Genomic DNA, 17,497 nt, shown 5'->3' on the forward strand with positions numbered 1-17,497 from the left:
CTACTACATCTCTGCATCACCAACTAGATCATAAACAAGCTGTGCACCTTGGGAGAAAACAAAATACTAGTGGAAAGTTTATCCTCCTACTGGAGATCCCCAAAATCAGGAGAAAGACACTGAAACAGACATCCTACTGATAAACTCCAAAAATGCAGACTCAGTTCCCAGGCAGAAAATGGCACAATCATATTCTACTGACAATCTGAAAGAACTTCAAACCCACCCCTTCAGATCACACTTAGCCATCTAGACATTGCCATACATGAATACAGGGACCTCTTCTTGTGAATGCCCATGACGCACAATTTAACTGGATACAGCAAAAACATGTGGAAAATACCATAAAGGTATATAATATAACCTGTACTCTTTCTTTAAACTATGTAAAAGAGGTAGAAATAAAGTTAAGAAAACAATATAAGCATCCTCATCCCAATTTAACTCTAGTCCTAGAGATCAACCTGACTGGAAGAGGTGTCGGAATTTCTACAGAATTTTAAGGAGTTAAAGTCCAAACTCTGACACAAGTGTGACTTGAACCATTTAAGGGCACTATAACCTTGCCCCAGAGCTCCAACAGGAGCCCACCACGCACCAGAAGCATGGTCATGACGAGCAGAAACCTAATAATTAAGTATGTCACTCGATTTGGATGAGGATTACCGCCATTTTTTAATTTACATGGTGAAGATTATGAAGAAAGAAGGGACTGAGGAGGAGAAAAAAAAAAAAAAAGACAGCAATTCTCTTGCTCTGTTGATGGCCCAGTTGACTAATGTATCCAATCCAGGATGTGCAAATTTAGATAGTGGTGGGTCTACTGAGCCTTTCATCTTCCTGAGGTCAATAAAATGAGTATTATTAAGTTGGGTAACAATAAATATCCTTTATCAGTCGACAGAGCTAAGCACTTCTGCACTGGTAAACGTGTTCCACAGATACATATCTAGAATAAACAAGACAGACCCAGTCAATGACCTTGTTAAAGTATTCAGGTATATTTTAAGTTGTATGCACGAGTTACAATGCCATTACAGTTAATGTTCTACTTCAACGCTGCATCAATACTCAACAGCACAGTAGTGGAATCTCAGTTGGCTGGTACAGTTATACCAAAATTGGCCAAATTAATTTACTATGCATGCCTGTTACAACTCCGCACTCAAGCAGCTGCTGAGTTTTGTCTTGGAAACACAGGTAAACTGCTGTCACCAAACTAAAGCGTGGGCACATAACAGATGTCCTGGAATCAGGCCTAGAAAAATCCACTAGACCACTTGCTATGGCGAGTCGCAATTTATCAGGTCAGGACATTTTTAGGATCTACAGTTGACAAAAAACAGGTGTTCTGTTCACTCAGAAATAGGAGGAGCAATAAAGAAGCCTTTAAATCTTCTTCTTGTCACATTTGCTTTGTGTTCAGAGGCAGAGGTCCAAAGTCAGTTTGTCTTACAATTAATTTTCAATGCAGAGTTCCAAGATTTTGTCAGGTGTTTCCTAACACACAACATTCAAATAGCAAAGTCAACTGTACAAACATTTCCAAAATATATTTCAGTAGTTGTGAAAGCCCATTGTTTGTAAATCGGTGATATGAAAAAAATATTTTTGTAGGATGAAAACAAATCAGAACACTTTACTTGGTTATGTATAAAGGATAAATATGTTTTCTGAAACCTGAGTTTTACAGATATATTATATAGTGTTATCAGTAAAGCTGCAAGTTAGCAGGAAGTTTTTGGGATATTTCTAGAAAATGGTCTGTCTGTAAATGACAGTGTGCAATCACACCATGCTTTAGTAATATGTTTGAAGTGAGTATTCAAACAAAGTGAGAAACACTCCTGCCCTGGTGGCAATGCTATTAGTAAACTAAGAGGCAAGTAATGGATTATGTGTTCCCTATGTACGGGCTTGATTCTTTTGATACATGGAGCAAACATTTAGTCAATTTAATCAAACAAAGATGTTTTTTGTACTGCAGAAATGCTGAGCTCACATATTTGAAGGTGCACTCATACACAACAATGAAGAAAAAGGCAACTCTGTAAACTAAAATATTTGACTAGGATCACAAAATTTGAGACCCGTTTATGGGTCATGTACATTGCAGTTATGGTTGAGTAGATTATTCAAGTTACTCGACCTGCAGGTCTAATAACATTTTTATGATTTTTTTCGAGGCCTGGGAATTTGTTTTTTGTTTTCTAAACAAATCTGTGGAATTCATTTTTTACCACAGACACTCCCAATAGACTTATTCAGATTGTGAATGTGCAATTAGACAGTAGGATCTAAGGATTGTTGGGATAGCTTGGTCATTTTGTTACTCCTAATGTATCTTTCGAGTATGCTGATGACATCCAACTGTACTTAAAGCTATCCTCTCCAAAAGACATCTTGCCTACACATTAAACAAAGTTCAAGACTAGAAGACTTCTCATCATTTAAAACCAAACCCTTCCAAAACTGACTTCCTTCTCATTTCCTCATAGAAATCACCACTTCTGATACAATCCTAAATCAACACACTTGACACCTTTAACAGTAAACCCGCTACGGTTGACAAGGCAAAATCCACAAGAGCCACCCTAGATAAAAGGGTGAACTTAAAATCACAAATCAACACCATGGCCATAATATGCATTCAACTATGCTGAATCTGCTGCTACATTCCAGAACAAGGTCTCAAAAATCTTGCTCAATCACTGGTGCTAACCAGAATAGACTACTCTAACTCTTTCGACTGGTCCTTCCACTCCCACTAAATCAGTCTTACGTGATCCAAATGTTTTGTCTATGTGACCAAAAGGAATTCAACATTCCACAGATACTGTTTTTACTTCACTGGCTGCTCAATCAAACCGGGGTTACATGTAAGGCAGCTTGTACTACTCACAAAGACCTAGATACACTCACTCCATGGTACCCAGCTGACAAACTTAACTTAGTTGGGGTCACTAAGCCATCACAGAAAGCTAAAGGACTGCTGCTAAAAGGTTCAATCTTTAAAAAGGAACCACTTTTGACACAATTATTACGATGTACTAGAGCAGAGGTCTCCAAACTTTTAATGCCGCGCCCCCCCCCCAGTTGAAAAACAAAAATCATTGGGCCCCCCTCAGAATTTTTCACAATTATTCTATAAACATGACAATGTTTAAATATGTCTAAACCTATTTAAACATTGCAGTTAAGTACTGTTACCTTTTTAAAACTGCAATAACATGCTTCTGCTTAAAATAAAGGCCTGTTATCGGTATAATATTTATTTTGGCCAGAGTCCGGGGCCCCCCCTGGGATCACTTGAGGCCCCCCTAGGGGGGCCCACCCCCCAGTTTGAAGACCTCTGTACTAGAGTATGGGACTCCTTAACTCCGAACCTACATACCACCACTTTGAAGTTTATCTTTAAGTCGGAGCTTAAAGCCCTTCTCTTTCAAAGGCACTTGAAGTAACCTCGTCCCAGTTTTCAGCCTATCGGTTTTAATATCCACACTAAGCAGTACCTTGAGGCTTACTTCTCTACCTGGATTTACTGGAAGCCACCTTGTACTTGGCACCAGTCGACATCCTGTTTCTCATTTTTTTGATTTCTGCAATTTAAACCATACTCTTTAACGTGTTTGGCTTATTTAAATGTGGCAAAGTTCTCGGACAATTTAATCTTGTGCCTTGTGTAATGGTCTATTTCTATTGTACAACGCTCTAGCACAGTGGTTCCCAACCTGTGGTCCGGGGACCACTGGGGGTCCGCTAAGTCACCTCAGGGGGTCTCTGACTGCTTAGAAAATTTAATAATATTAACAGATTAGGGCCCCCAGCTTTCAGTAATGACTCAGTGGGGGGGGGGGGGGGGGGGCACCAGATTCCAATGATTCAGTGGGGGTCCCCGGGTTCCAGGAATGATAAAGTGGGAGTCCACAGAAGTCAAAAGGTTGGAGGCCACTGATCTAATTCTTTTGGGTAACATCCACATTATGTAAAAATACATCAAAAAAAATATATTTTCTCCTTTTCTCCCCATGCCTGTCTACCACTCCCAATCACAATGTATCTTTTCCTCTACTAATCCACATTTGGGATCCGGGGTAGCGTGCAATTAGCAGAAAAGCGTTTTAATGCCTCGCCATCGGTAGTAAGCGCTATATACAATTGCAATGTCTGTGACACGACTCGTGCAATTCCATTTTGTGATCAATTACATGTGGGTCGACATACAACCTCAAATATGACTTCCATTCCGAGTGCCCGATTTACGAGGTCATCTCCAGCACATTAACTAGAAAAATCAGTCATTATTTCAGCCATCACTTGCAAACGTAGCTATCGTTGCCCAAACAACACCAGCCCTTCCCTAGATCCTCTAATCCACATTCTCGATGCACCCACTGCACTCCTGATCTCACCTCCTCACCCCCTTCCTCCAGACTCTGGAAGCTCCACCCCAGAAGCGCTTGCAGCAAAAGGATCAACAGCGCGGTGAACAGTAGTAGCCGGTACCGGCGAAGGAGCGACTGCACCCGTGCCCGACCCGCCATCTCCAAACGTTGCTGCTTTAGGGTGCGCGCACGTACTGGTGCTACGGTTGTCACGGACATAAATGACGGGCTATATGCACATCGGCTTACTGCAGGGCTGTCGATCACCGTTAAGACCACTAGTGTGCGTTTGTGAGCTCCATGGAACGGTGGAGTTCACAAGAAGGAGTGGGTCTTTCCAAACAAAGGAGCACCACCTAAGACTCCAAATGAGTTCGTGTATATTACTAAGCGCGGACCATCCGTGCAATGCGCAAAGACAGAACTCTGAAAAAGTTGCTTATTCAAGTATCTGAATCTGAGCAAAAGCCTCCTCAAGATGGCCGCCATAGCTGCTCCGAGGGCTATTCGCCGGCAGCAACTCTTGGGCTGCTAGGAATAATCTCTTATTGCCGAGGATATACTTTTTCTTAAATCTTTAAATATGCGCTAACTACATTATATGTTCAAAAACAATTTTAATCTGTTAAAACTTCCGATAAACTAGCTAGCGTCAGTGAATTTCAGAATATTTAAGAAACAATGGTTAGCAACTTGGGAAATGCACAATGTATGTTTTCAGTTTCTCGCCGCTTCCCCTCCAAATTTTCTCTTTAACGCTCAAAAATGTACTAGTTTTGGTCTTCTGCTCGAACTATTAGAAGCGTTGTCCCGTCGCTTCGTTTGTGTCCCAGAAAGGACTTTTTTCCTTCTTTTTTGTGCAGCTGGTCGGCTTTCACATAGAAAACAGCGGTTACTAAGTCAGACTAGAAATCGTGACGATTTGAAGCGTCGGGGATTTCTAGTTATTTGTTAACCTATAGAATCGCAGCTACAATTTAGAGGCGGGACTTAGTAGTTTGTTGCCATGGTGCTCTTGTGTTTGGTGAGCCGAACTGGCCTAGGGGAGACGGTTGTTTGTCGTGGGAGTGTGTGTAAATGCTCGGACACGGGTGGGTCGGTAGGTAGGGTTAAAATATGAAATCCGACAGGTGTAACTGGTCAGGTGCCCAATGTAAAGTTGCGTGAGAGAAGCCGCGCACAGGATCCTTTACGTGTGTATTGCGAGTCAACTGTATGTTCTAGTGGAGGTTAGAGGGGTGCTTGTCCTAGGCGCTTACTGCCACCTGGGTAACGCCTCATTCTTACTGGTGCCTTGCAATTTGGTACTGAATTAACGTGTGCATGTTAAGTATCCATCTGCGAAACAAAGCAGGATTCGGACCTATACTTAACTGCTGACCTAGTGGTCTCTTTTTAAAAAAAACAAAATATTGTTTTTCACTGAAAGGGAACGTTTGCAGTATTTTCAATTAAAAAAAGCATGACCTTAATGCAGAGCCTGCTGCACTGTATTCTTCTAGATTGTGTTGAGGGAAAAACGGGTCTGGGCTGTGACAGAACAACATGCAGCGTGACAGGGCCGACTTTAGCGCTGGTGGCGCCCTGTGCGACAGTCTTTTTGGGCGCCCCCTCTCCACCATACACACCTCCTGGGGGTCCCTCACTACCACCTGGCAAATATACCCATCATCTCACCATAGCCCCCCTTTCACATACATTCATAAAGGCTGGCTTTACTAATTCACTCAGCTATCCATATACATTTTATGTCAAGAACGGAGGCTCCTATTATGCTTCTCTTACTTGCTTTAATTTTCAGCAGCAGCAGTCAAGAAAACTACAACTCACAAAAGGCTTACAACATAGAATCCAATGGGAGAGAAAAACGTAATAACAAATACACCAATCAGAAACCATGGAAGCTATGCATACACCAAGCTTGACTGCGACCAGCCCTCTTTCTTGCTGCTCGCAGTCAAGATAAGTCACATTCTTTTTAGCTTATATATATTTGTATTTACGGTGCATGTTTATTATGTTTGTTTGACAACATTTCAGTATTTGCATTGTTTACAAGTATACCGGCGCGTCATTATCGCTTTCCTGTCAGCGCTAGGTGTTTTATTTGTGTTTCGGGACCCGTTTTTGGTTTAGCGCGCTCGCGCGCATCTGAGGCAGCCTCTTCGCCTCGAACGTTCTAACGGGCGCGCTTCACTGAAGACGCGTCCGTTGAACGGTGAAGCTCAATTCAAGCTCAGCGCTTACCTCCGGACGGCCGTTTTTCTTTCTCTTGGTGTGCCGGCCCACCGTTTTCCTCTCCGGACCTCGCCTTAAGAGGTGAAGAGTTCCCTGTTTCCTCCCCTCGCTGTTGTATGCCAGGCCACGCCTCTTAGGGCGTGTTTATCCTCTCCTTCAGCCTTGTATATATTTTTAACCCCTTCCAACCAGGTTTTTTCTTTTCCCTTGTTCCCTATTACTCTATATCTTGGAAGGGCAAGACCCTTTTTATGAATTAGCCAATACTAATGAAATTGGAGCCTTTATTAACGAGGCTGTGACCAAGGCTGTGTCAGCCACTATGAACAAAATGTCAAAGAACATTGAAAGTTCAGTACAAAATATGGTTCTCAAATCCTTTTTGGCCCAATCTGCGGGGGATAGCAGAAAGAGAAAAAATAAGGATTTGTCAATACAAAAAGATGGCGCTTTGATTGGTGAAGATTCTTCACCCTTGACTGAGGATGAAATGCCTCCCAGGCCTCCTGCTCAGGAGGGGAATGCTAATAAAGTTTCTGGAAAACATAAGTCCAAAGTAAAAAACATTCTTTCAGCGCCAAAACAAGTTATAATTACACATATTTCGGATACCGATGATGATATCGGTGACATGGAGGATGATGACGATGATTCTGATGTATGGGGCTCGCTCTCGCAAGTTTCTTCCCCGAAAAAGCCTAAATTAGAAACTTCTAACCCTTTTTCCGCAAAAAACATTCTAGATTCAGAGGGTAATCCCATGTTCGATCCCTCCTACCTCCACCACCCTAACTCCACAGAGTGGTCTCCTGCGGGTCATGTGGGTCAATATATAGCTTCCAGGTTAAGGCTTCCCCTGGACAAGCAAACGAGAGCTAAGTTAAGGTTAGAATGCCCCAGACCCTCTCTCTCTTCCAACATCACTACTACCCCAGTGATTGATGAATCACTTTTGACTTTCTTTTCTAAATTTAGCAAGGACCCCCGGAAAGGGGTAGATAAGGCCTGGTCGGATTGCCAGGACAAGCTCCATAATCTGGTGGGTCCTCTAGCTCGTATTTTGGATCTGGCAGAATCAGCCAAATCAGACAATGTGGACATCGATCCTTCAGAACGCTCCCTCTGGACTCAGAGAGCATTCTGTTTGTTGGGCAACGCCAATGCTGCCATTACCCACAAAAGAAGGAAGGGATTGTTACTTAAATTAGATCCTAAGTTGTCTAATCTAGCGTCCATGGATCCTGGCTTGAAAGCTGAGGGTCGTCCCTTTGGTGACTCGTTTATTAAGGACTTGGGAAAGTTTGTCGCAACTTTTTCCTCTATCGACAAGGCCCAGCAGAACATCAAAAAAGTGTTTAATCAACGGGTTTTTGCCAGGGCCGGTACAGGCAGGAGCCGCTCTACCGGCCGATTCATTCATCCACAAGGATTCAGAGGCTCCTCATTCTCATATTCGAACTATGGATATCAATCCTACAAGCCCCAGTTCTACCCTCAGAGAGGCAGAGGATACAGGGGCCGTGGACAACGCGGATTCAGATCCAACAAGACCCAAGGTAAGCCTTACCTCTGGCCCTCCTCCAATAGGGGGCAGACTCAATTTTTTCATTAAAAAATGGCGCTCTTTAACCACCAATCCATGGGTTCTGAATACTATTCAGGGATACCAAATAGAGTTTTATTCACAGCCTCACCAAGTTTATTTTCCCCCTCCACCAGTTTTCTCGACGGAAATGTCTCTTCTTATTTCAGAAGAGGTAAAGTCTCTCCTTTCCAAAAACGCCATTCAAATCTCTTCTCCAGATCCCTCAGGTTTCCTCAGTTCATTATTCCTGGTTCAGAAGAAAAACACAAAGTTCAGGCCAGTCATAAACTTAAAGTATTTCAACCAGTTTGTCGTTTAGCGACATTTCAAAATGGAAACAATTCTTCATTTACGGGATATTCTCCTCTCATTGGACTTTATGGTACGATTATATCTTCAGGATGCGTACCTTTCGGTTCCCATTCACTGGGATCACCGCAAGTACTTTCAGTTTCAGTGGCTCGGTCTAACGTACCAGTTTTCTTCCCTTCCGTTCGGTCTCTTGTCAGCACCCTGGTGCTTCACAAAACTGATGAAACCAATAACGGCGCATCTCAGATCTTTGGGCATCAGGTTACTGATTTATCTCGACGATATCCTTATCTTACATCAGAATTGCGAGACTCTTCTTTCCCATCTACAATTGACTTGTTCTCTTCTCTCCCAACTGGGGTTTCTAGTCAACAAGGAGAAATCAAGCATGGTTCCTTCGCAAAGAATCCAGTTTTTGGGGTTCAAAATAGATTCTTCTTCCTCCACCCTTCATCTCCCCCTTCAAAAAGTGAACTCCATCAAATCGGAGATTCTGAGAACGCTCCGGAAAACTCAGATCTCTCTAAGATCCCTAGCCAGGATTGTAGGCCTCTTGTCCTCTTCAATTCAAGCCATATTTCCCGGCCCTTTACATTATCGGGCTCTTCAAAGATTAAAAATCCGTCATCTCAGAAAAGGTCTAGCCTATTCAAATATGGTCTTTCTGGATCAAGAATCCCGCCTAGAACTCCAATGGTGGATAAACCATTTAGATGCCTGGAATGGCAGAACTATCTTTCCATCAGCCCCAGATCTCGTGTTAGAGTCCGATGCAAGCCTGACGGGCTGGGGCGCCCGCTGTGGACCAATCTCGACTGGCGGTACATGGTCGTTAAGGGAGTCCAGATTGCACATCAACTATTTAGAGATGCTTGCAGGCTCCTTTGCAATAAAGAGTCTAGCAAAAGGCAGGGTTCAGTGTACCATCCTCCTCCGCATGGACAATGTTTCGGCTGTCCGATACATAAATCATCTAGGAGGGACCAGATCAAAGCCGTTAGCAGACCTGGCAAAAAGCCTGTGGGAATATTGTTTGAGCAACGAAATATCGCTCACAGCGGAATATCTCCCCAGTTCCCTCAATCAGACGGCGGACTGGCATTCTCGCTTCCTCAGGGACTACAGCGATTGGAAACTTCACCCCTCAGCATTTCAATCTATCCTACACAAGTGGGGCCCCTTCAGTATAGACCTCTTTGCCTCCCGCCTCAACGCACAAATTCCTCTCTTTTTCAGTTGGCGTCCAGATCCTTCAGCGTTGGCTTCCGATGTGTTCCTTCAGGATTGGTCCCAATCAACCAACCACGCTTTTCATCCTTTTATTATGATCACCAGAGTGCTGGCCCAAGTCAGGCATCAGGAAGCAACTCTGGTCCTAGTGGTACCTTTTTTGGCAATCTCAAATTTGGTTTCCCCCTCTTCTGAAACTGGCAATCGACTTTCCTGTCCTTCTCCCCTCTTTTCCTTTCCTTTTGCTAGATCCCTTTGGGAATCCCCATCCGTTGGTATTCAACAAGACACTCACCCTTTCAGGATGGAAGGTTTCAGGAATAACTCATCTACCATCCCAATTTTGGAAGAGGCTACTAACTTCATCAATAAGGCCTGGGCCCCCGGCACCAGGAAAGCATATTCTTCCGCCTGGTCTCTTTGGTCTAGCTGGTGTATGGGAAGGGACCTCAATCCCATTTCAGCAGATTTAAATTATGTAATCAACTTTCTGGCGGCGCAAGCTAGTGCAGGTAAGTCTTACAGGACAATTAATTTATATAGATCTGCTATTTCCATGCATCACGCCCATGTCAACGGAAAACCGGTAGGTGAACACCCTCTACTTTGTCGGCTGTTGAAGGGAGTAAGATTTTCAATTCCCCCATTACCTAAATATTCAAAGTTATGGGATGTCAATTTGGTCCTGAACTTGTTTTTGTCTTGGCAGGACAATGCTGACTTGTCTTTGAAAATGCTTTCAGCAAAACTTACTATGTTACTTTGTTTAGTTTCTATTAAGCGATTATCTGATGTTAGAGCACTTGATGTTACTTCCCGACTGTTTGCCCCCACAGGGGTACTATTTTCCATTAACAAGCGCACAAAAACCAACTTACGTACAGTCTTTTATCCATATTTTCCAGATCAACCTAAGCTCTGTGTGGGACAATGTCTCAAATGTTACGAAGAATGTACAGATGATCTCAGAAAGTCCTCTGTTTCCCAACTGTTAATTTCTTTCCAAAAACCACACAATCCCGTATCTGCTGCAACTCTTGCCAGATGGGTTCGTTGGGTGATGTCCCTTGCGGGTATTGATACCTCCATATTTGGAGCTCACTCAGTTAGAGGTGCCATGGCTTCCAAGGCCTTCTGGGTTGGATCCAGGTTAGAGGACATTCTGAGATCTGCTGATTGGTCCAACGATAACGTGTTTAGGACATTCTATTGTAAACCAGTTCATACTGCTACATCAATAGTGATTAATATGCTTTAAAATAGCATAATAGGAGCCTCCGTTCTTGACATAAAATGTAGATTTTCCTAGTAGTTTATAACGGAAAGTCTTAATTTTATTAGAGACACGGAGGCGAGTATTATCCCGCCTCAACAAGGAGATATTTCTGATTTATCTTGTTTCTTCCCTCCCTTGCAGCTACCTCCACTCCAGCTCAAACTTCTACATGATCAGAAGATGGTTTTGCCAAACACCAACAGATCGGCTGGTCGGTCGGATTCCTTCCGAAGCACTCCTTCTTCTCCCTACAGGATACCTGCTTCGCTACAGTTTTGTCTAGTATTGATCCAGGACTTTTGTTCTCTGACTTTAGCAATTGCTGTAATCTTTGCCATTTTTCCACAGTTTTCTCGTAATTCCTAGCCTTCTCGCATCAAGAAAGAGGGCTGGTCGCAGTCAAGCTTGGTGTATGCATAGCTTCCATGGTTTCTGATTGGTGTATTTGTTATTACGTTTTTCTCTCCCATTGGCTTCTATGTTGTAAGCCTTTTGGGAGTTGTAGTTTTCTTGACTGCTGCTGTTGAAAATTAAAGCAAGTAAAAGAAGCATAATACTCGCCTCCGTGTCTTTAATAAAATTAAGACTTTCCGTCATAAACTACTAGGAAAATCTACATTATGGTTCTGTTCTTCGCAGCAGGTATGTTAATTCTCTATGCTACCTTATGGCGAGTCAAAGCTGCCATTGGACAAAACTCTCATCTCTTTCCCCAGCAGGAACATTAATCACAAGAGGTATCTTGACATTTTAATTGCTTCATGAAGGCTCAACGCACAAGGAACTTTTCAGCAGGTGCTTTATAAATCGCAAGGTTTATAAGTTACTGTTAAACACAGCGCCCACCTGAGGTCAGCACCCCCCTCCCCTCAATCCAGGTCAGCACCTCTCGCACCGTCCTAAAGCTGACCCTGCAGCATGATATGAATGCAAGAAAGCCTACTACCATTACCTTTATGCGCCTCTTCCTCGCCCAGTTATTACTTATGTAAGTAAATGTGTCTGCTTATAAGGAACAGAACACAGCGAACCAGGAAATGCCACCTTTTAGCTCACTTACCCTATCTGGGTATTATTATTAGAATAGCCCCTCCCAGCACTTCTTCTTTTGTTTGGGGTTAGAGGTGGTAGCCGGGCTACTGTCTCATTGGGTAGTGTTTAGTAGAAATGAAAAATTCTTGATGCAAATGCTATTTTTTTTAAAATTCTTTGCCAGGACCAGAGGCTCCAATTATGCTTCTTTTAAAGCTGAGCCACCACAACTGAAGCAATATCAACAATAGGCTTATAATTAAATGACTTGAACGTAGATTCAGACGACTAATCGTCTGCCTTTAAAATGCCTTATAAACAAGAACCCAGGGAAAAAGACTTCAGTGCCATGGCAGCCCTTGCAGAACGAGCATCAAAACTCAATACTGCTTCATTCAAAAGTCATCACATTCATCTGGCTAAAGTAGCCGAAGTGACTGGGCAAAAACGTTTTTGTAAGGACATTTCATTACAAGACCGGAGGCTCATATTTTGCATTCTTTTCTTAATTTAATAAACAGCAGCCAAGAAAAACTACAAATCCCAGAAAACCTGGGAGAAAAAACTACCAGGTTACATCATAATGGAACAACCAATCACACGTCGAGTATTGACATAATTATCTTGACTGAGATCAACAAGCCCTCTTTTCTTGCTTTTTGCAGTCAAGATAAGTATTCCTCTCGCCATTTTCGATTATTATATTAATGTGTTTTATTTTACTTGATATTTGCATGTTTACACTTTTTTTTTGGTAAAGTTCCTTTTGCTGTTTTTCTGGTCACGAGTCTCACACTTCCTTGAACGTTCGATAACGTTAGTTTTTCCTCTTTGTGAGGCATTCTGGCCTCTTCAGCGTTTCCGGGTGCTTTGTTTTTCTTCAGCGCTCCTGGGACAGCTGCAATGGACCTCCTGCTGTCTGTCTGACATTGCGGTAGCATTTTGGGTTTTTCTGACACTCTCCTTGTGTCGGAACAAGCTGCTCAGTGATTTGTGAGGGTTTCCCCAGCCGGTGGCGTCCTGGTTCGGCTGGTTCCCCACTCCGAACACACCCCTTTTACAGCCTGCTTCAACCTGGCCCTCCCACCTGGGTTTTTCTCTAGTTTAACCCTTGTTTGTCTGGGGTTTATTCACAGACAGCCTATTTCCTTAGTTTTGTAGCGTTTACAGTTATTTTTTTAAATATTTAAACTGTTTAGTTACTTTTTTGACTGGTAATTTTTTCTCTTTTGTTATTGATATGTCGGGGGACAAACAGGCTCAATCTTTGAAGGATAATTTAAAATCTTTCATTAAACACTCTGTTCAGCATGCCGTTTCTGTATCCATGCTTGATATTTAAATAAATTTAGAAGCTTCCTTATCCAAAATGACACAAACTCCTAAGGATGTTCCTTCTAAAAGAGGGATGAAACATGCAGCACCACCCTATGTGCCTTCTAAAGGTGTTTCATTAAACTTGGGCCTCCTGCCCGAGAGGCGGATCCTTCATGGATACCTTCCTCCCCCCTTAACATTGTTAATCTAAGAGATACTGACAGTGATTGGGATGATATTTTAGATGATGTCACATCTCAATCTAATATTAATGATGACATCTCTGATAATGGGCCTTTGGAGAAAAGGCGGAATTTTTCTCCCTCAGAAGTTTACCCCCATCTATTGTCCTATGACCTCGTTGACCATTTGGGGGAATCCATGTTTTACCCTGTGTCAATTCACAACCCACATTCTTCAGAGTGGTTCCCTTCCAACCATGCCTCTGATTATGTGTCTTTTTATTTGAGGCATGCTCTAGATAAATCTTCTAGAAATAAATTAAAATCAGAGTGTCCTCGACCATTCTTTCCCTTTAAGGTGGCTGATACCCAACGTGTTATTTTTCACCAAATTTGGGAAAGATCCCAAGGAAGTGGTCAATAGAGCTTGGTCTAATTGCCAGGACAGGCTTTTGGACCTGGTTGGCCCACTGACTAGGATATTGAATTTGGCTGAGGAGGCAAGGATGGAAGGGGAAAAAGTGGACCCTGAGGCTCTTTTCAACTGGGCGCAGATACAATCTGCATGCTGGGTAATGCAAGTACCTACATCTCCCGGGAATGGCTCAAAAGCCTTCTTTTGAAGATTAACCCGAAACTGATTACTTTGGCAACCAAGGAAGAAGGTTCCAAAGTGGATAGTCTTCTCTTCAGAGGCTCTTTTAAAAAATAAATGAGCAAATATGTATCTACCTTTGTTTCTATCCATAAGTCCCAGTCTTCAATGAAGACATTTGTTTCCCAGCCTGTTTTTAGCAGGGCTGGCACAGGAAAGGGTTGATTTGCCAGCTGTTATTCATCAAGAGGACAATCCCTTGGCAGAGGCTCCTTCAGTCAAGGCTTCCAACAGGATTACTACCAGAACCCCAGTTCTATCCCCGATGCTTCCGTGGAACCCGCAGCAGGGGATATAGAACCAAAGGAGACCAACTCGCAGGTAAGAACTTCCAATTCTGGCCCTCCTTCCGTAGGAGGCAGATTGGGAATTTGTCTAAATGCTTGGCTGTCTCTGACCTCAGATCCTTGGGTTATTCAAACTGTTCAGGGTTACTGCATAGACTTGTATCAGGTTCCTTTTCAGGCTCATCATCTCCAACCTCTTCATTTTTTACAGGATCAAATCTTTTTGGTTCAGGAGGAAGTGCAGTCACTGCTATCAAAACAAGCTATAGAAAGGGTCATCCTCTTCCTCACAGTACGGTCCTAGAGGGCTCCCTGCATCTCATAGCTTGGAGAATTTCAGGGCTTCCTGGAGAACCCCAGGAATTTTAGAGGTGTCTGTCCAGTTTATCCAACAGTCCTGGGCCCCAGGCACAGCAAGGGTTTACAAATCAGCCTGGTTGGTGTGGTGTAGCTGATGTTTGAACAGGGATTCAGATCCCCTTTCAGAAGATGTGACCTTGGTGGTAAATTTTCTGGCTTCCCTGGCGTCCCAAGGTAAGGCTTACCGTACTATTAATACTTACAGATCTGCAATCTCTTCAGAACATATCAGAGTGGATGGAAGACCTATTGGTGAAAACCCGTTGGTTTGTTGCTTATTAAAGGAGTTTGTTTTGCTCAACCCCCAGCTCCCAAACACGATGTTATGTGGGATGTTAATTCAGTACTTCACTTATTTATCTCATGGGCAGATAATGCTGATTTATCACTGATACATTTGTCTGCCATATTGACTCTTGTGTTTAGTTTCTATCAAATGGGTATCTGACGTTAAGTCTCTGGATGGTTCCTCTTTATGATATTCCTCTTTAAGTGTTTATTTTCAGATCAGTAGGTGTACCAAAACTAATTTATCATTTGTACATTACCCCTTTTTCCTCTCTCAACCTAAGTTGTGTAGTGGTAATTGTTTGAAGACTTACATTTCTCAAACTGCAGATCTCAGAAATATCTCCTCTTCCCAACTGCTTATTTCCTTTCAATACCCCAAAAGACTGTCCCAGCGCCTACATTAGCCCGTTGGGTTAGATGGCTCATTTCCCTGGCTGGCGTTTCTACCCTTTCTTTTGGCGTCCATTCAGTTAGAGGGGCTGCGGCCTCTCGAGCATTCTGGGCGGGGTCTAGTTTACATAATATTCTCAGATCTGCAGATTGGTCAAACGTTAGCACTTTTAGAACTTTTTTATTGTAAACCAGTTGATCATCCATTTGACTCTGTTATATCTTTGGTTTAAACAAGCATAATATGAGCCTCTGGTCTTGTAATAAAATTGAGATTTTCCTAGCCTTACTGTCTGAAAGGCTACATTTTATTAAAAACATGGAGGCGAGTATTATCCCACCGCAGTTGCATTAACCCTCCCTGTTCTTTCTTTCTGCAGTTCCACTGCCTTTAACAAGCTCAGCTGCATCCGGTTAATCCACAGCCAGTTTCACCTTGCCTGATTTCTCCATGCCGAATTTCCTGATTGCCAGTTTCTCCTTTCCTGATGGAATCCTTTAAGGATTTCTTATCCGCACTATTGACTTTATGTATAGTCTTTATTTTGCTCTCTGAATCCTTCTCTGACTGACTCTCGCAAGAAAAGAGGGCTTGTTGCTCTCAGTCAAGATCGTTATGTTCATACGCGACGTGTGATTTGTTATTCCATTATGATGTAACCTGGTAGTTTTTTTCTACTAGGTTTTCTGGGATTTGTACTTTTTCTTGGCTGCTGTTTATTAAAGTAAGAAAAGAATGCATAATACTCTCCTCTGTGTCTTTAATAAAATCTATCCTTTCAGACACCAAGCCTAGGAAAATCTCAATTAACTATGGTCCCCCCCCCAATATGGGTACAAAACTCTGCAGTACTTACCGCATATGCTTTCAAACACTGCATTACACACAGTTTAGAATTATCAGAAAAATTAGGGTAAGGTACCAACCTAGAATTACATTTAGTACGGCAAGTGATGGAAAATGCCACCCCTCCTGGGGAAAATACTATTCCTGCCAAAATCTTTTCAGCTGTCGTTTGAGCTGAGAGGCAAAGAGATCTATCGAGAAGGGGCCTGAAAGGCACTAGAAACAGTGAAAGACTTTCAGATGTAGGCTTCAATCGCTGAAGTCGTAAAGGTGATGAAACTGGCAATCCGCCACTGTGTTGTTCCGACCCGGAAGGTATTCTACTACAAAGGATATTCGGTGTTGAAGTAAAAAATGCCAGAAATCTTTGGCTATCCCGCCACGCTTGTTGACATATCCCACAGCAGAGATGTTGTCCATCCGAAGGAGGATGCAACAATCTGTCCTGTCCGAGGAAAGACTCTGGTTGCTAAGGAGCCCCCCAGGAGCTCAAGGCAATTGATACGAAGGTCCAGTTCCACTTTGGACCAGCGGCCCCTGTGGATATCGGATAGCACTGAGACCCCCCACCCTCCCAACACCTGGCATCAGACTTGATCATGATCTCCGGAGAAGATCCAAAGATCACTCTGTCATTCCAGGCTTCCATATGTTCCAGCCACCAGTGCATCTATGTCTTTGCAGTCTGCCAATAGGGGAATCTGTTCTGAATAACTGAGGCCTTTTTGCAGATGGGAGATATTTAGACTTTGAAGAGCCCGATAATGAAAGGGATCTGGAAAAATGGGTTTTATTGAGGAGGTTAAAAGGCCCACCACAGGGGCTACAGATTTCAATGGCAATGTCTGTTTGCACAACATCTATCTCAGTTCCTTCTTGATGTTGCGGACCTTCAAAGGGGGAAGAATTAATTGGGTCAGGATAGAGTCCACCTAAAACCCTAAAAACTCCATCGGTTGTGAAGGAGTCAAAACTGACTTCTGACTGTGCACAATGAAGCCCAGATCTTGTAGAAGAGAAATTCTCCATTCCAGGTGAGTGAGAAATAATTGGGGTCTCTGAGCCATGATGATGTTGTCTAGGTAAATTATTAGACAAACACCCCGGTCC

The 17,497-nt window shown here is 42.9% G+C and overlaps 1 protein-coding gene across 1 annotated transcript in view; it reads right to left on the minus strand.

The window, feature by feature from the left end:
• The window catches only part of XYLT2 (xylosyltransferase 2), a 135,938-nt gene extending 131,338 nt beyond the window's left edge, over window positions 1-4,600 (minus strand). Inside the window, exon 1 of the mRNA XM_069200079.1 lies at window positions 4,413-4,600. Coding sequence (XP_069056180.1) covers window positions 4,413-4,544 — 132 coding nt within the window. The 5' untranslated portion in view covers window positions 4,545-4,600. The remainder of the gene's footprint in view (window positions 1-4,412) is intronic.
• Between the last annotated feature and the right edge of the window lie 12,897 nt (window positions 4,601-17,497).

The sequence above is a fragment of the Pleurodeles waltl genome, chromosome 7, assembly GCF_031143425.1.
Source record: "Pleurodeles waltl isolate 20211129_DDA chromosome 7, aPleWal1.hap1.20221129, whole genome shotgun sequence".
Lineage (NCBI taxonomy): Eukaryota > Metazoa > Chordata > Amphibia > Caudata > Salamandridae > Pleurodeles > Pleurodeles waltl.